At 42.0% G+C, this 19,765-nt stretch overlaps 1 protein-coding gene and 1 long non-coding RNA gene across 3 annotated transcripts in view; one reads left to right on the top strand and one right to left on the bottom strand.

Annotated features, from left to right (window-relative positions):
- Positions 1–2,217: 2,217 nt before the first annotated feature.
- Positions 2,218–19,765, bottom strand: part of MAPK8IP2 (mitogen-activated protein kinase 8 interacting protein 2) — a 451,558-nt gene continuing 434,010 nt past the window's right edge. For both annotated transcript variants that reach the window (XM_069629461.1, XM_069629462.1), the window contains exon 12: positions 2,218–5,371. In XM_069629461.1, the coding sequence (XP_069485562.1) occupies positions 5,299–5,371 (73 nt within the window). In that variant the 3' untranslated portion in view covers positions 2,218–5,298. The remainder of the gene's footprint in view (positions 5,372–19,765) is intronic.
- LOC138514158 (uncharacterized) overlaps positions 17,706–19,765 on the top strand; it is a 62,338-nt gene continuing 60,278 nt past the window's right edge. Inside the window, exon 1 of the long non-coding RNA XR_011281887.1 lies at positions 17,706–17,864. This is a non-coding gene — a long non-coding RNA (uncharacterized lncRNA). The remainder of the gene's footprint in view (positions 17,865–19,765) is intronic.

The raw sequence follows: 19,765 nt of genomic DNA, 5'->3' as shown, positions 1-19,765 counted from the left end.
TTTTGGCCCACCCCAAGAAAAGGACAATTTACCAGATAGAATTCCAATTCCCACTCTAGAGGCCGATAAGTATGCGACATGCCCCACTATTGCTGATGGCTCAGGGCATTGCTTATCCACCTTTGGATCAGTCAAATGTGAGGCATGTCCTGCTTCTACTGGGGGCACACTAATACATATCTGGACCAGGTGTAAATGCGGTGTACCTACCTACTGCCCAAGGAGACCACCTACTTCTAAAGCACAAATGTGGCAAAGAGGACGAATCAAGTCCTACTGCTGCCTCTAGAGACCTCCTACACATGCCCAGAGGAGTAGAAGGTAAGGTAAGTTTGACATTGTTTATTTTCCAAAGGGGGCACTTGTGCGTTGTTATGGGAGAATGCAATGTGCTATACCTGGGGACGTAGCAGAGGACAGGGGAACAAGTGGCCCGAGGCTGTGGTCAGTTATGGATAGGTGCACTTTAATGGATGCATTTTAATTATGATTGGCTTAAACCAAATGAGCTTCCAGGAGAGGCATTCACACCTGACCTCAGCCTACAAGGAGAGGTTTTTTCTAATCATCTGTACATGTCCCCTACTCTCAAAATAACAGTCATCCTCATCTATCTCTGCTGAAATGTTGGCATTAGCATGCGTTGACTACAGTTATATATTGCTACTTACAATTTAAAAGTCGTTAAGAAAGGTTTTTTTAGGATGCCACAATGCCCTTTTCTGCTGAAATCATCTAAATGGTCTGTGTTCTTCGTTTTTATCAAGCTGTTGAAAGATGAAGGGTTCTGGGGGAGAACCAGGTTTATTTGCGAGTTCATAGGATATTGTATGGGAGTCAAGGGAGAAGGAGGATGCCATAATTGCATCAGAGGGCGTGTGTGCTGGGATTGGGCAGGAAATGTAGAAATGATAGCCGTTAAAAGCCTGCTTCATCTTCTGCAGACGATTTTCACCTGCCAGGCTAGTTCTGCCCCTGTTGTTGGAGACTCTTGCTGCCCTAACGCCCTGCCAGGGAAAGTAATTTTATCGCCAATAAAGTCTTCCTAGACTCCTGCCACATGCACTGCATGTTGGTCTACCCCACTCAGGGGAAAGTATCCTGCTCGCTTGTAGTCTATGTTGCAATTACTCACCCATTCACTTGCTTGCTTACACATTCACTCAATCACAAATAAACTTGAGAAGCGAAGCTCATGTGACGGTTGCAGGGCGATCCATTCCCTCTTGCTTTTCTTTCTTTCATTCTCCATCACATGTGCATTCCATCCATTAAAGACCATGTTCTTATGTTCCCATGATGTGCCTCTTGCATCTTTCTTTACTGAGCCGTCACTCATTCTTTTATCTTTATCTCTTTACCCTATCAACATCTCTCTCTGCCCAAAATTCCCTTAAATCCTGCTATCTCACATATCTCTATCACTTTCACCCATATATTGTAACCCCTTTATTATTGTTGGTTTGCCCCACATATTCCTACCCCATCTCTGTTCCCTGTTCTCTTGACCCTATTACTCGATCCTTCATATTTCTATGTCTATATATCTGTCTCAGATCTCCATATCCTCTTTTAAAGAAATTATTTATCTATCTAATCTCTTACTTTACATATCTCTGGTTTATCCTGTTGTTCTTGACAGTTTATATTGTAATCTTATTTTTATATCATATAATGGTGTCTGGACACGTGGAATTTCATCTCTCACTGTACACTGTGCTGAGATTTCAAACATATTCCTTCTGACATGGAAACAGTTACACACACACTCGTACGTGGCATGGACACTGTTACATGCATGTCTGAAATGGTCACAGTTAATTACATACTTGCCCAGATGGAATGGTCATAGTTAGATACATGTGTGTAAAACCTTGTTAGTTACATATATGTCTGTCTGACATGACCACACTTAAATACTTAGATGTCTTGCATGGTCATAGTTGCATACATGCATGTCTTACATGGTCAATGTTACATACATCTGAGATGAGCACAGCTAAATGGACACATGTCTGACATGGTTACATGTATGCTTGAGATGGTTAATGGGAAAAACATACAAACACTCCAAACTGCTGCAGGTATTTACATGTATACATGTCTCACCCCCCCCCACACACACACACTTGTCTGACATATACACTATATATATATATATATATATATATATATATATATATATATATATATATATATATATATATATATATATATGTGTGTGTGTGTGTGTGTGTAACATGTTTAGTGTGATTTATATCTAATCTACAAAGTGTTCACAGGTAATACATGCAAACATTTCTGGCATGGTGATAAATGTACATTTATTTCTGGCATGGTGATAAATGTACATGTCTGGCATGGTCACAGTAACAGCCACATACCTACACGTCTGACATGGTCATGTTACACACACACATATGCCTGACATCCTCACAGTTTCATGCATACATGCCTGACATTGTTAACGTACAGTGATACATACAACTCTGACATTGTTACAGTTGCACACATAGATCCATGTCTGACATGATCAGTTATTCATGCTCAAACACATACATGTCTGATATGATCATAGTTGCATACACACTTGCCCAACATTGTCAGAATTACAGACATACATACTTGTCTAATGGTGATAGTTGCATACATAAATACATGCCTGACTTCATCACAGTTGCATTTACAGTTGCCTGATCTGGACACAAATAGACAGAGATTCCCAGATTCCTGTCATAGTCCCAGGTACTGTATTTATGAACATGTCTGCTAACACCTCAGTTATATACATGCATGTCTGACAGACAGAATCACAGTTATTTGCATACATATATGTCTGACACAGTAAACACTACGTTAATGCATGTATCAGTCATGGTCAGACATGTATCTGTTACAAGGTCACAGTTACATACACACACGTCTGAAATGGCAATAGTGAAATAAACGCATTCAAGTCTGAAATGACCATGATCACACATACATACAAACACACACAAGTCATGGGAACAGTTACATACATATGTCTGACATGGTCAAAGGTGTATGGCTACCTGCCTCCATGTCTGACATGGCCATGCAACTTACAAACAACCGTCTTGCATCTTACATAGTACAATCACATATATACATACACACATACATGTTCAGCATAGTTACAGTTATATATCAAGGCCACACTCACATACACACCTATGTGTCAGACATGATCCTAGTCATACACTATCATACATGACTGACATTTTCACAGTCACATTGACTGTTGTGGTCTCATACACACACGTATTTGACAATGATCTAGTTACATGGAACAGTGTATGACATAAGTATGTTTACAAATGCATGCATAACTAACATGATCATAGTAACATAATATATATATATATATATATATATATATATTTGTGTGTCAGACATAATTGCAATAAGATGTATGTGTGTAGCTGTGAAAAAATCACACATGTACAATAAGTACATGTGTGATGTTGTCACAGCTACACACATACATAACACATACATGCATGGTAGTCATTGAACACAGTTACATGCTCATTTGTCTGACGAGGTGGCAGTTACAACAGAGGCACATGTGACGGTCATTAGCAGAGTTGCACATTCATCCATACTCCAAGTCTGACTGCAACACAATTTAGCTCCCCATCTTGTGAGCAAAACATTCATTGTACTAAACACATTTCTATGATCTATACTAGAATGGTACTTTGTGTTGATTAATAAATCTGGAGATCACCTACCACCACAGCAACCCCGATATGCCCCACTGCCAGTCAGACAAATGTACACATAGAAGGAAACAAAAATGCATGCAACAGCTACAGAAGGATTCCAAACTGTTCCACTTTGAACATTATTAATCAGTTGAGTGATGAACCACACGAGCACCTTTCAAGTAGGACACCAATTGGTCAGGGATAATTGGTTCCAGCGGGAGCCCGAAAGAAATGGAAGTGGACCCTTCACCAGGGGAAGACCATGTTCAGTTGGCATAAAACAGCCCCTTTTTATCACTGGCATTGCAAACTGGTCTGTTGAATACCAGCTGGCCACTCTATAACACGACACCATGGAATTCTGGTACAGACAGACAAGCTCCATATGAAGGATGCTGCTGCAAGTTGTGCACTGAGGACCAGATGTTTGGTCATCCTCCCTCAACACCCTTTCGTCCTAATCTGAAATGTTATATTGGTGGACATAATCACACACTCTTCTCCTCTTCACAGCCAACTCTGGTCCTTCCAAAAGGGATCTGAGCCATTTCCATCAATGGTAATGACCTTGTGTTTTTCAATACCTTTTCACTCAGCTTTACACCAGACAGACAGAGAGAGGGAAAGACACCTTTGCTGTCCCAACAACATCCATCCAACTGCTTCACTCTACAGGATTATCTCAGTTATGTATAGGAATTGTACAGAAATTACATGATTTCCATCTACCTCAGGACTCATTCTGAACAAAATAAATGTACACTTTCTTTAGAAGAAGACACACGATTCTTTAGAAGCGGGCTCATGGTTTGCATTTTCATCTCGTCCTTAAGTTATCTGCACATTGGTCCCAGTGCACCGTGGCTATTTCATGGAGGAATCTGCCCTTTAGTCTGGAGTCTGTTCCCTGCACAGCAGCCTATGCTGATGTGTCTCGCCCTTCACCTTCTCTTCGCATTGCTCTAGATGAGATAGATATCTACCTACCTTGAATCACCAGTGTATTTTGTGGCAGGAATCTGACTGTGAATGTTGGTTGCAATACCTTGAGAGCAACAGAGGAGCAGTTACTACCCCAATATCATTTCGAAAACACAGGCAGGTTCAAAGCTAGGCTGCAAAAGACCCAATGGATCGCACTGACAGGTTATAAGGGACATCTGCTGAGCAAGAACAAGTCCAAGGAAACTCTATGGATGAACAATACCACCTATCACTTTCAACCTAAAAAAGGAGAGTCTGCCCCAGGGAACTATGTGCATCTGGCCCATTGTTTGATGGCCACGGGTGTAGAGTTCAAAAATCCATAAAGAGGCAATGGTGTGGTGGAGGCAGTTGTGGGTCTCTGGAGGCAGGAAGAGGGTTAGAGTCCATGGAGTGATGGTTGCAAGGATTCACAGCGAAAGTGAGGCAGAATGCGGCCTCTTTCCTCGGTATGTTTGGCGATATGAAGATGGGTTTCCTGTTACCTCGCTCCCTCCCTGACGAGTAACAGAGCGGTAGGGAAAGACGAGGGAGGTCTTGTGGGTTCCTTCAAGGCGACTGGAGCGACATGCTCTGGCCTCTCTTACTCCAGGTAGATGTCCTCTGTGGGACAAGCATACTCCAGATGTTCCTGGAAGTACTCCTGAAAGGCTCGGCTGGCAAAAAAGAAAACAATAATGTTATTTTCATCAACTCAAAATTACACAGGAACACGAAATTTAGTGATAACGTTTGTGCTGCACTCATTGTGTGCCTCAGGTGAGTACTTATATATAACCTATGGCTAAGCCCAATCAGCTAATGCAAAGAACAAATGTCCAATTAAGCCTATATATTTATTACCGGAACGCAGGTGATTATTGGTATCGATCAGGAGAAGATATAAACAACGCATGTTCACCTACATCCAGACACATCCATTGGAGAAGCACATGGTTTAACAGCCTTCGAAAGGAATATGTGTGTGAATAGAGTTTCAAGGCGTTCGCACAAATCGTGGTCGTACTTTACTCACTCCATTTCAAAACCACTAGAAAAAAAGATGTCACAAGAACTAGTGGGAACTCACATATCACAATAGCCACTGGAAACTCACCTATCACGATAACCACAGGAAGCTCACCTATCACAATAACCACTGGAAGCTCACATTTCACAATAACCACTGGAAGCTCACATTTCACAATAACAACTGGAAGCTCATCTATCACAATAAACACTGGAAGCTCACCTATCACAATCACCACTGGAAGCTCTCTTATCATAATAACCACTGGAAGCTCACCTATCACGATAACCACATGAAGCTCACCAATCACAATAACCACTGGAAGCTCATGTATCATGATAACCACTGGAAGTTCACCTATCACAATAACCACTGGAAGCTCACCTATCACGATAACCAGAGGGGATTCGGATCACGTAAACAAATAGAAAAAACCTTATCAATTTTTCCTCTACAGAATCAAGTATTGCAGTGACAACTGGATCCTCAGCAGTCGCATTAAGCAGCAGGTATCCATTCATCATGACAAAAAAGTAAAATTTTGTTTTACGAAAACCCCTGAAAACTCACCCACCTCAAAGGAAACTGCTTATCAGATTAAACACTTACAATCGTGCTCATCACATTAACCCTTCCAAAACTCAGCCGTTGTAGTAACCACTGGAAACGTACAAACTGCAGAAACAACAGGAAAGTCCCCTTTTACATGACTCAATTTCGGTAGCCACGGGGAAATCCTCTTTTTAAATAACAACGCTTGGTGCTCACTGATCCGAGTAACTATTAAAATCTCACCAGTCACCATATCTCCTGCAAACAAATCCATCTATGTAATAACTGGAAACTCTTCCATTCCAATAAACCCTGGAAAACATCATTTAAAAAGTAAACATGGGGAAGAATATCACACATAGTAATCCCTGGAAGCACCTCCATTTCCAGTTCCACCTCTAATATTACTCCCTCACTCTCATTCCTACTAATTTATGTGTCCTATATAACTCTTTGCAGAAGGCAGTAACCAGGAGCCTGAAGAGATCCTGCAATTCTGGGTAAATGTGTTGTCTGTTATGAGTTGACCCACGTGTGCCTAACCCCAATAATCTGCAGTTTCCTCACTGTTTTATTATGGGTACTGAATGTAAATGGAATTGTAACAATCCAGCTTGTCAGGAAAAGGTGTCTACACACAGAACAGAAATAGAGGTAACATGTCTGTTTGATCATTTCATGGGTCTCCTCCAAAGTTTGAAGGGGAGGAGACTATTACTTTTTTTCTTATGTATTCATTGTGTTTTGGTTTTAACATACAATACATAAACATCTAACTAACATAACTGTATAGAACCCTTTTAGTATAATGTCAGCAAAATAAATAATAAAATCCATGTTTTTGCTATTTATACAAATGTTAGAAATAGAAAATGTTTCTAATAACATTTTCAATTCATCACACTTAGCAGTCAACGTGATTAAAAGTGAAATATGCGCTTCCTGCAATGATCACAACCAACATTCCTTGCTAAACAAAAACAATGTTGTGTCCAATCCACTGATAATAGAAAATGCTCCTCCTTAGAGTTACAGTACACTCTTTTCTGAGATGCTTCCATGTTTGTATTTTATCACGGTTGCCACACAATCTGCATAAGTATTCCCTCTGGGTACACCCATTCAAGCTCGAACTACCCCATATTTAGTCTAAATCACAAAGACTTCCTAGCAACCTGTCTACTGGGAAACAGAACCAGATAACGTTGCAATTTTTAATCTTATTGCATATTAAGAAGAAAGTCAGGAAGGCTTTTTTTGGTTGCCAAACAAACAATTCTGATGCCTATTCCACTCAAACATTGTCTTCTCTATTTCTTTTAAATAGTCTGCAATCTCCAAATGTTTATCTTCTGAGAGTCGAATATCTTTTAACAGACTCTTACATTGATCCAAAAAGGTGTTCAGATGATCACAAGAGCCTACATTCAGGGAATTGGATAGCATGCCAAATATTGAATTGTTCTCTGCAAACTTAATTTTTCTACATAAAGTTAGCTTGTTACTAATAGCCATAGCTTTATTTGAGACCAAGTCAAATTCTAACCTAATGCCTTGAATTGGAGAACCCTGTGGAAAACCCACTGAGGAGCACTAGATCTGTCTCTCTAATTTGTCTAGCCAGTCAAAAGTCAAGTCTGTGACAACGTCAGGCATATATCAAGCAGCAGGGCTTACTTTCTGTTCTTACAGCTGAAGCAGAGGACCAAATGCATAATTCCCAAACTTTGAGTGAAAACCCTTTATTGCAGGCATTAGTGCTTTTGTCTTGTTCTGGGATCGAATGAATAACTTGATTTTCTGATCTTTATTTGTAATTAAATAGTCCAAGCCCTTGAATGCCTCTACTTCCTCCAGTCGATGTTTATTAAGATACCAAACACATTTGCTATACTTATTTTGCTTATACTTATTGTGGCGCTCAAATCCCTTAACCCTTTATTGATGGTTATTTTCTACTGCATAATCCCAAAATGTATTGAGAATGTGCTGAAGGCAAAATATTGCGAAACAAAATGTCTGCATAAAATAAGTATTGTATATTATGCGGACCTAATCTAGGTAGAAATGGTTTAGTTAACTTATTACTACTGGGATATCTGCTGTATGTGAATTAAACAGGGCTGGTGCTACAACACATCCAGGTTTTAGGCCTGCAAACATAGGGATGTCCTTGGTAAATAGTTCTTCCGAAGATAATCTACTGGAAGCTGAACTATCAGTGTACACTAAAACCAATCATTTCAGAAGTCCTTCATCGATTCCCCATCATCTCAATTTTCTTCACAGTTTCTTCCTTCAAACCTTGTTAAATACAGCAGTGAGATCTAAAAACTGCATAGACTGGAATGTTCCAGGGGTGGGGGGCAAGGCCTGTTGTTTCAAAACTTTTTGCACAACTCCATTTATGGGAGTGCCTGTCCCGTTTCTAAAGCAAGTTTGAGATTTCTAGAATATACCCTACAATCAATTCAATTATTACACTTGATTAGGAGAAGTGCAGGAAAAACCTTACTAGAGACGTTCATTAGTGCAGTCGGCTTAAATTTATTGGGATCTTCCAGTTTGTCCTTTGCAGGAAGGTGATATGAATGAACTCTCTATTATCTTTCCAGACAGGCTAACAAAGATGTCTGACCATAACTGTTATTTATTAACTCACAACCAACTAACTCAGTTTTAGCATCAAAGAGTGGCAACCAACTTCCACCCATTAATTCCTGTATGCACAACAGGCACTTATGGGTACGTCTGTGACATCCTGGGACTGCCGTACCCTCGGAATCTTTGATATGGACAACTAGCTAACTCTCTTTTGCCTAGGTTTGAAAAATCAAAGTATGCACCCTGATGACGGCACAAGTGGTTGCATGAACATTTTCATAGGCAGTGGTAGGTATAGGGCACAGTAGACTGAACGTGTAGGACATTGTACAGGGAGCTTCCAAATTTGACTTGTTCAGAGCAATAGAGAAGGCAGCTCTCTGCCCACATCAATGCTAGGCCTGTCACTCCGAGTCAACTAACCAGTCATAGAGGAGGGGATGATGCTGTGATCCTTCCTATATAAGGCAGCCAATAGATCACAAAGTAGCAGAACTAGCAGCATTAATCTTCTTTGTCCAGCATAGCCTTCTTCCTGGTGACCATCAGAGTGGATTATGCCCTGTGAACCTCCCTGAATCCCATTTGCAAGAGGCACACAAGTTTATGCTGTTTTACATGGCTCTGGAACTATCATGTCACCATTTTCACCTGGTTTAGGTTGACATACTATGGTCAGCAAAGATGAAGGCAAATGAAAAAGGAACAGCCAAATGGATGGCTAATTCTAATGAGACCATTCATTTTTAACTGTGGACCAAAGTGTGTGAAGCAAAATGTTGGTCCAGTATATTACCATTACCATTATCATCACATAACTTTATTTCGGTGCAAGAGCCAGAAAGGTTTTCACAATTACAAAATATGTACAATTCAAAGTATATCCCTCACAAACCATCTTGGGGGAAGGTCACTCATGAAAGCAGGATGAAAGCATCTTACATTTGCTCAAAACAGTGAGGGACTTCTCTGACTTATTTATGAGGCCTGTGGGCGGGGAATAGGCCCTAGAGGTCTTTCAGCATTAGCTCCCAACAGAACGAGTCCCGAGGTTGTGGCCCCCAGGGGAACATACTCAGCTTGATAGCAGTGGTTACCCGGGGATTGCATATACTATTGTAATTCTGCATGTCCCTAGCCAATCTTGGGCTTCAAAGCTTTACTTCCACAGTGTCAGAATGAGGGTCAACCTCCCCCGTTTTGGAGGTCCTAATGCATTCAACAATTTGGTCCGCGGTGATGAAATTGAAACCCCTCACATGTTTCAGCCAGTGTGGACACTTATTAAAGAGTGCTGCCTATGAATCATACCGTTTAGTTGTCAATTTGGGAACTCCATGCAAAAAGATTGATCGCTGTGTGGTGGACTTAGTTGCGCCTGGCCACCAAACCACTTCTTGAATGGTGACTTCAAACTGGAGGGCCTATCTTCATACATAATAGAAGCCTGCTTTGTAGGTGACAATGTAACAAGGACCAAAATCCCCTTCGGTTCAGGCTTACTCATCGTCCCTTTGCTGCTTTAGAGATTGGCATTCGTCAGTCTAGTTACATTACTTTTATAAGACCCATTGTCATCCTGGTTTAACTGGGGGGGATTAGTATAGGGATCTTCCAAGGAGAGTCCATTAACCCTCTGGTCATTAGTATTGTTCCGGGCACATATCACTCCCACTTGGTTAGTTTCAGATTTCTCCGCTAGATCACATTCACCCACAGCGTCAAGGGCAGTAGCATCATTTTTATGTGGGAAAGTTCGGAGAGGACTGTGGAGCAACAACAAGGGCACTACTTTGGCCTGCGGATCTCCTCCCCATTCTGCGCCCGGCCGATGGGTGCCATTCCCCCAGCATCAGTTGCTAGAATTGAAATGCTTTCCAACAGGGCTGAGGCAATTCCTCCAGATGTACTTGGTGCTCTTCCATCCATCTCTCCACCTCTCCTCAGAACTGTGTCACTCAACGTGCGGTCGGAGGGGTTTCATGTAGAGTTGGGAGTGAAGATTGGCATGCTAGGGACTTTCAGAGATCCCCCCTGATGTGTTTGATCAGCCTGTGGGATTTCTGGGGCTGGAAAAGTTTCTCCGGTGGCATGCAGGTCGCCAGCACCCCCGCGCCCTTGCCTCCCCGTGGGCTTCAACCTCGCAAGGAGGTTGCAGGTGTTTTGTGGAATCAGCCGGTGGGTGGGGCAAATCAGGAGCAGCAAGTTTCCCCCGTGGCATGCGGTTCGCCAACACCCAGCGCCCTTGCCTCCCCACGGTATATTACCAATATCTCCCATCCATCTGAGGTATTATTGGAAGACTAAAATCCCACAGTTTGTACAGTTTGGCAATAGGTTTCTTAGTATATCGTCAGGGTGACCAAGGAACAGGACGAGCCCAATTCCGAGAACTGCCCCCAAAAAGCGCCCTAATAGACTGTACAATACATACAAAATGTAATTTCTTATTTTTAACATTGTTTGGGGAAACTGACAAAGTTAAATTATTAAATGAAGAATCGTGAACAATTACACAGAAATAACAATTCATATAAAACTTAAAATAACACCTTTGCCTATGGAGTGGGTCTTCCTCGCTATGGCGCCTATTGAACCATAAGTACACTGCAGGGAGTAATTAATCAAAACCTTATTGACCAAAAACCATAAATGATATTTCTACGAGGGAGATAAAATAAGGCAATATGTGTATATGTCATAAGCAACTACTATAGTAAGGGCTGGCTTAAAAATGGGAGACTCTGTCATAATCAACTTTATCACTGTGGAAAGGGTACTGTGAGAAACCTGAGGGTGTTCTCCCCAGCAGACCTCGAGAATCTCTTATTCATTTGGCCAAAAAAGGGCTGACCCTCTCTTATCCCAACCCTGAGCAGGGAAAGATCGCCTAGGTAGGGGAACTCGGGGTTATGCTCAGGCGAATGTCCAAGATGAGGCGCAGTATATTACCACGGAAGAAGAAGAGGAGGGTGAGATCCCGGAGACCTTTATGGACTGTGCCATACCTGCCCCCTTCCTCCCATTGAATCTCTCTTTCCCAAATCCACGACCAATCCCATAAAATCTCAAACCCATTTGCACCCCAGCATTATCTACCCTAGAATCTGTGTTTTCCTGTGTCCCACCCAAACAACCCTGGACATTCTTTTGCACATCCGTTTGGCTATTCTGTCCCAAACACCCACTTTTCCCTGACAAAACACTCCAGTCCCCATAATTCCACTAATTTTACAAACCCAGTTGTTGCTGTTGGCTTCACAAACCCTACCAATCCCGACCCTCTGATTATCATTTTTCGAACTCCCAATCAAATGTAACCAACAACTACAATTCCCACAAACCCCCCTGCTTATTTCACAAACCTTCCCAAACCCTAATAATAGGGTTACAATTCCATGTAACACCTCTTTCCCTTCTCACCCTGTAGGATACCTGGAAACTCTACCACTCTCTTTTTCTATCCCAAACACTTTGTTACATATGACAGACCACAGAATATGCACCCTGTTTACCTGACATGTCCCAACCCAAGGGTCAGGCAAAGTCAGTCAATTAACCTGAATCACACACAGCTGATGGCTTTGTCCTTTCCCCACAGGGATACAAGTTGGAGCAAGAGAGCACAGTACGAGCAAGACAGACCACAAAATGAAACAGCTATCCAGGTCTGGCAGTTCAAGAGGAGGAAAAAAGCCAGCAAATATCGAGAGGCTGACGAGGAGAGAAACAACCTTGCCCTTTGACAAATCCCACCAACCCTCTGCTGAGAGAAACCTAAGACCGAGGACAATAGCCCAAGTGTGCTGCAACAGATGTCAATGGTACACGGAGGGTACCAACGCTGATAAGCCAGAGCAAGGGAGGCTCCTGCTTCCGTGGTACCAGCCTTGACTCCAGAAAAAAGGAACACCATGTGGTTCATCACAGCCGGAGAGTTGAGGGGAGAGCCAATAAGAACCGGGCTGTGGTGAATGAACGTTGCAAAGTGGCAAAGTAATAAAGTTCAAAGAACTGTAAAATTGTAAGGGGGATACCAGCTGCTTAAGGGGACCAGCACCACATGGGTGCTGCTCTGAGAAACTCTGGTCGATCCCTATCTGTGTAGAGCTATAGAAATCAGAAGGCCGTAGGAGAGCCGTCAAGGTAGGTCAAAGTTTTCATAAAGGAGGTCAAGCAAAATCCCCTTACAGTCCAAACCCTTTGATCTACAAACTATTACTTAAGACAGGGAAGCAAATTCCGCAAACATTGAAAGTGAATGTAAAGATGAAGTTGGCAAGTGTGAACCCGACTGAGGGATGCTGACGAGAAGGGGGCAAGTCTAAAGTCCCTAGAAACAGTATGTTCGCAAGAGTGAACCCGACCGAGGGATGCCCACTGGAACCGTTTAAAAGGACATTGATTTCTAAGAAGGGTCCAAGCCCGAACGAGGGAGATCCAGGGGTGAATCCATCACCCGAGAAATACATAGAACAGAACTTGTATTTGTTTGCTATTTTGATTATCTCAGAATCTATCAGGCCATCGGAACTAGAGGATGCAACCACTTAGGCCCTGATATTGAGAGGAAGAGGGGCAGGCTCCCAGAAGAGGGGGATCCAGGGTTGAAAAATCCTCACCCAAAGTGAAATCAGGAAACAAACTTTCATTTTTGTTGAAGGAACTTTTCCTTGTTATTTACGTCAGGCCCTCGAAGGCAGGAGACTTTCAAGAGAAACGAGACTTGGCCATCAAGGCTCCAGTTAAGCTGGATCGGAACTGTCAACTCATGCTGGGGAAGCTCGAGTGTGCACTGTGCTCCAAGATCCCATTTTACCCTGTGCTCAAAACGAAGGGAGATCCAAGCTACTGCATCCTGGAAATATTATTTAAGAACAGGTCTTTGTACAGTTTGGCAATAGGTTTCTTAGTATAGTCCTTGACGGCGAAATACTCCAACAGGTAAAACAGGTAAAATACCTGGGTATGTGGTTAAATTCCAACATAAATGATCATACTTGGGTTGAGAAAACAAAATCAAAATGTCGTCAATTAAGTGCCCAAGCTATGGCCTTAGACATAAAATATGGCAAGTTCCCACTGGTTCCGACTTTAAAGTTTTACAAACAAAAAGCGGTGCCTGCGATAATCTATGGTGCCGAAACTGCGTTTGGATGCCCTGCAAGTTTGTGGGATAATCTTGAAAACATCTTTTGGGGCAGAATTCTGAAAGTTGGTAGAGGATTGCAGGCAGTTGTAGTAAGATACGAATTGGGGCTGATTTCAATAAATGCAAAAGTTACATGGAACACTCTGTCAATCTTTCGCAAGATAATCCTGCCAAATGGTGCACCGCAAATGAAAATTCTACATAATGTGGCTGACAAACAATCAAATACAATTTTTTCAGCCTGGATAAATCAATGTCATCAAATCCTAACGGATATACAAAGTGATGTAATCACTTTGATGGAAAACCCAGATGCTGTAAAAAAAAAGTTATGGGAAATCGATTGGATCAGCACCTGCACAGACAGAGCCAAATATTCGCTCATGAAAAACGTTCCCCCAGAAGGAAAAGCCTACAATTCAATCTATAAATATCTCGAAAAATGTCCGGACAAACAGAAAAGAATCCTGCTTACGAAATTCAGGCTAAATCAATTTAAGACAAAAGAGGTAATTAGACGATGGACCAAATATGAGAAGCTGAACCCGAACTGCAGATTCTGTGACCATTTTGAAGAGAATATCAAACATCTGGTTTTAACTTGTGAAGCTTTCTCCACGAGAAGAATGACACTGTTTAATACAATTGTGGCAAATAAACCTCTTCATACCATGGAAGAATGGTGGGTGGAATGTTTTACAGATGTTAATAATAAACTAACATACGCCTTGACATTTCTCCTTAAAAACATTGAAGATGACCTAGCCAAATCACATGAAAAAATTGACTTAAATATTGGCTAGTGATTTGTGATGTATTTTGCCTAATTCAGTGTTTATTTCTTTTATTACAGTTTTTATTTTAATCGTTTATATTGTTTATATTCCTTACTTTGTGACATTCTCTGTCTCCTTTTGCCTATTGGTCAATTATGATATTTTTTTATATATGAATAATTAAATGTGATGTCATTTTCTTTAAAGGTTTTTTATAAACCAATAAAAAGAAATTAAAAAAAAAAGTATAGGCCTTTTTATTTTGACCCAACGCCACAAGGATTGCCTCATTTTCATTTGATGGTCGACACTTGCTCCCCTCTTGGATTTAGGTTTAGATTAGGCGTTTTTCCAACCTGCATACAGTTTAATAAACACCCTTTAACTCTGATCACGTGTGTCTGTCTTTTGTCAGTACAAACAGCTGGTTATTTGGATAATATTTGAATGATGCATGGTAGAGGACAAGTTGAGTGTTCCTTGGGACTTGCAATGGAATGCGCCTCCACTAATTGATGAGATATGCATACGCACATGAGATTAGGAACACGTACATTTACCAATTATGCAAACTCAACTCTTACTGAAATCTTTAAAACATATGCATCATGATGATAAAAAATGTCAGTAATACATTGTGAAATGACAGTCTATCATTGTACCACTTGCTGAGCCCTAAAATTCAGAAATGATGCATCACGCAAATCTCGGATCAGATTAATGTTTAGAGATGTATTAGTGAAGACATAAGAGAGGAAACAGCAGAAACTGACAAACACACTCAATGAGTCAAAATCAACCAAGAATGGAAAACAATGTATTTAATGAAACTCCTTGAAACTCAATTAAATAGAAATCATTACGTCAATGTAAGGGCTGTTCTCCAACTTTGATTTACTTCATAGATTTGGATGCTTAGCAGTTTACTCTGCGGCAAGATGGGGATCCGGCTGTGACTAAGAAGCACAATCCACCATTTTTACAATACCTTTTCCTGGCTGCAAGCTACAAAGTCATTAAATAAGGTCCATATTTCCACTAATGATAGTAAATGGCAGCATGGGTTCTGGAAACATGGCTCTAAACAGTCCTATTTGAATAGCATGTTAGTGAAGTACACCAATTATAAATGAGAAAATCGCATCATCTCCCTGGAAGGGTGGGTTGGACGCATGGGAATCTGTGCAATACACGGAAAACAACCCTTAAACATAAGAAAATATTTCTTCTCCATCATGGAGTCCATTTCACCGATTCACACGGTTAGCACTCAGAATAACAAGGAGTATCCCCCTGCCTGTGTAGTGGGGAGAAGATCAACTCCACCTGCCTCTTTTGAGTGCTTGCTCTGACATGGACATCAAGGTTGTATTGTGTTGAAACGGTGGCACATCTCAATGTGGCCGCTCAGCAACTTTCCTCCAGTGTGGTATTTGCCATGAGGCCCACCATCATTGCCATCCCTCTAGGAGAGTGGCCCATAACTCTTCTAGGCAGCTGTCTGTAGCTTAATGCAGTTCATCAGACATCTGGCAACACTTTGTTTGTAAATGGTCGTCATTTTTGAGTGTGACCAAAAGCCAGCAGGACCCACTCCATTTTTCAGAAAACATAAATTCTGTAAAAACGTAAGTGCTCTTTTAACGTTCAGTTTATGTAACTTATCTGCAGCATTATCTTCGAATGAATCCCAGAAACTATTAAGAGTAAACCTGGGATTGATTCTGAGAACCGTCTTTATAAACGTTTGTTTTTGCTTTTACCAAGATACCCTGGAACTAACTTATTTGTGTTGCCAATGTAATAATAACTACAAGGAAAGCCACCTTTCATGACAAGTTGTTTCAGTCACAACTGTGGGGAGGCTCGAATGATTGTGACATCAGTTTTTTTTTCAATAAGGCAACTTTAAGCTCTCCAGCAGCAGCTGGTTTGCAGAAAGGAAAATCCTGAATATTGTTTTCTGTGCTTAGGGATTTTTGAACTGATCTTAATGAGTACCTTGAAATATCCACAGTATGAATTCTCAAAGAAGAGGTTTGAAGGGCAGATTTAGTTAATTATAACATGTACTGGGGATACTTTGAGACTGAAAATGCAGGAGCTCTAAGTTATGGGGCCAACACCAAATCACAAATATTTTCCAGGTGTTAAAAAAATAAAATTGCTTGCAATTTGGCCTACATTCACTGTTTAATTGCATATTGACATCACACTGCGTGTTTCAGCTTAATTGCCACCAGAAGCTGCCTTGCTGCATTGATTGCACGTGTTTGACCACTGTTGCCTGCTTATTTCAAGCTCTTGCAGCATTTCCAAGATGGCTGCCTTCGTTTCTTTGTGTTTCCAGGCAGTCTGACTGAGCTGCCTTCCTTGCACTGCACTCCCATTGGTCACCAAGTGCATTTTTCTATCCAACTGGGGACCGGCAGGCTTTAGCGGCCCCCTCGCCAAGGCCCTTTGCCTTGACTTGATTCATTTGTTGCTGCACACCGGAGTGTGAGGTCCAGCTTCCACCCCCTTGCCATCTGTCTTTGCACGACTGTGAGCTCGTGCAGGGCTTCTACTGCCTTCTCCATTAGGTAGGTGCACTTGCTGTGATCTACTGCACCTCTAGGTGAATAAAAAAAAAATCCAAAAAAAGAAAATCACGTGCAATTTGGGCTAAATTCACTGTTTAATTGCACATTGACATTGCAGTGCTGTTTGCCACCAGAAGCTGCCTTGCTGCATTGATTGCACGTGTTTGACCACTGTTGCCTGCTTATTTCAAGCTCTTGCAGCATTTCCAAGATGGCTGCCTTCGTTTCTTTGTGTTTCCAGGCAGTCTGACTGAGCTGCCTTCCTTGCACTGCACTCCCATTGGTCACCAAGTGCATTCTTCTATCCAACTGGGGACCGGCAGGCTTTAGCGGCCCCCTCGCCAAGGCCCTTTGCCTTGACTTGATTCATTTGTTGCTGCACACCGGAGTGTGAGGTCCAGCTTCCACCCCCCTTGCCATCTGTCTTTGCACGACTGTGAGCTCGTGCAGGGCTTCTACTGCCTTCTCCATTAGGTAGGTGCACTTGCTGTGATCTACTGCACCTCCAGGTGAATAAAAAAAAAATCCAAAAAAAGAAAATCACGTGCAATTTGGGCTAAATTCACTGTTTAATTGCACATTGACATTGCAGTGCTGTTTGCCACCAGAAGATGCCTTGCTGCATTGATTCCACGTGTTTGACCACTGTTTCCTGCTTATTTCAAGATCTTGCAGCATTTCCAAGATAGCCGTCGTTTCTTTGTATTTTCAAGCAGTCTGACTGAGCTGCCTTCCTTGCACTGCACTCCCATTGGTCACTGAGTGCATTCTTCTATCCAACTGGGGACCAGCAGGCTCACCAAAGGCCCACTCCCAAGGCCCCTGTCCGCTACCAGAACGCTACTTGGGGTTCTTTTCTGCACTCTGGCACCAGACCTTTCAATAATGTTGCCACCACACTATTCTATGAAATCTGGACTGCCTTGACATTCACACTTCCTTAACCATGGTGTAGATCCCTCCTTCCTGGACTCACTCCTACTCCCCTTTTGACTTTCACTCTCCGCTCTACAAGTTTCTCCCATGTTCACACTCTGAATTGTATTGCGTTTTTGACCCTTTGCTTGCATCTGAACCCAATTGTAAACTCACGTATTGCTGTTTTTGGTTTTTGGTTTAAAAGTCAAATCTTGCTGGTTTTTTTGCTTTTTGGTTTAAAAGTCAAATCTTGCTGTTTTTGCTTTTTGGTTTAAAAGTCAGATCTTGCTGTTTTTGCTTTTTGGTTTAAAAGTCAGATCTTGCTGTTTTTGCTTTTTGGTTTAAAGGTCAAATCTTGCTGTTTTTTTTTGCTTTTTGGTTTAAAAGTCAAATCTTGCTGTTTTTGCTTTTTGGTTTAAAAGTCAGATCTTGCTGTTTTTGCTTTTTGGTTTAAAAGTCAAATTGTGCTGTACTCTGCTTATTTGCTCTGCACTTTGCTTGTAATTGTTGCTTCTCTGTAACTTGCTGGCCCAGCGATTTCACCAATCTCTTTGTTCCACTGTTACCTGCCTTCCCCCTCTCCTTTCTCCCTCCTTTTCAGGCTACCACTCCCATGGCGCTTACTGTTTCTCCCATCTTTTCCAAATGCTTCTCCATTGACTATCCTTCCCCTTCTCACTAAGTCTGGTAGGAAGAAGTTCAAAAAGGATATCTTGGCCTCCAACCCTGGTCTCCCTTAATGCTGACACCTATTCCAGTTCTTCCGCCAGGCAGACACTCATCGACATCCTCTTTGTCGTACCTTCGCCAGATCTATGGACTCTTTATGATTTCTGTGCTCTGTCCTGTCTCCTCCTCTCCCATTAATTGTGGCACCCAGTGGGAAGCTCTAATGGCTGCCTTTGACTCCTCTAAAGTCATCATTAATGTCTACCTTAATGGCACTGTCATGGTCCAAGGCCCTCAGGCCAATCTTCTCCTCTTTGACAGGCGTTTCCCTTGCCTCATCAATTTCCTTTCATCTCCTGATGTCCCCTCCTCTCCCCTCTTGGCTACCTTACCCTCTCTTCCCTCCTCCTCTGTCCCACCCCGGGCTCCTGCTTCACCTTCGCAGGGCATATCTCTGATTTGTACCCCTTCCCCGAAGGTCTATAAGGCTGGCAACCTCCTTCATCTAGCCACTCTCAACTCTCGCTCTGTTGTCAAACACTCCTCTGACATCTGCCACCTCCTGGAAGAACTTTATCTTCATGTCCTTGGTCTTACTGAGACATGGTTCACGGCCAGCTCTGTCACAAGCTTTGACACTCTTCTCCCTGCTGACTACAAGATCCTCTCCGCACCCAGATCCACCCAGTCCAGAGGGAGTTTAGCCCTAATCTTTCCTCAGTGGATTCCTGCCTCTATCAGTCCCATGCAGACATACTCCTCTTTTGAATGCCTTGTCTGCAAGCTCT

Source organism: Ambystoma mexicanum, chromosome 12 (genome assembly GCF_040938575.1).
Source record: "Ambystoma mexicanum isolate Mex_15411 chromosome 12, UKY_AmexF1_1, whole genome shotgun sequence".
Lineage (NCBI taxonomy): Eukaryota > Metazoa > Chordata > Amphibia > Caudata > Ambystomatidae > Ambystoma > Ambystoma mexicanum.
The sequence above is the reverse complement of the archived record's forward strand: the minus strand, read 5'-3'. Positions and strand labels throughout refer to the sequence as shown.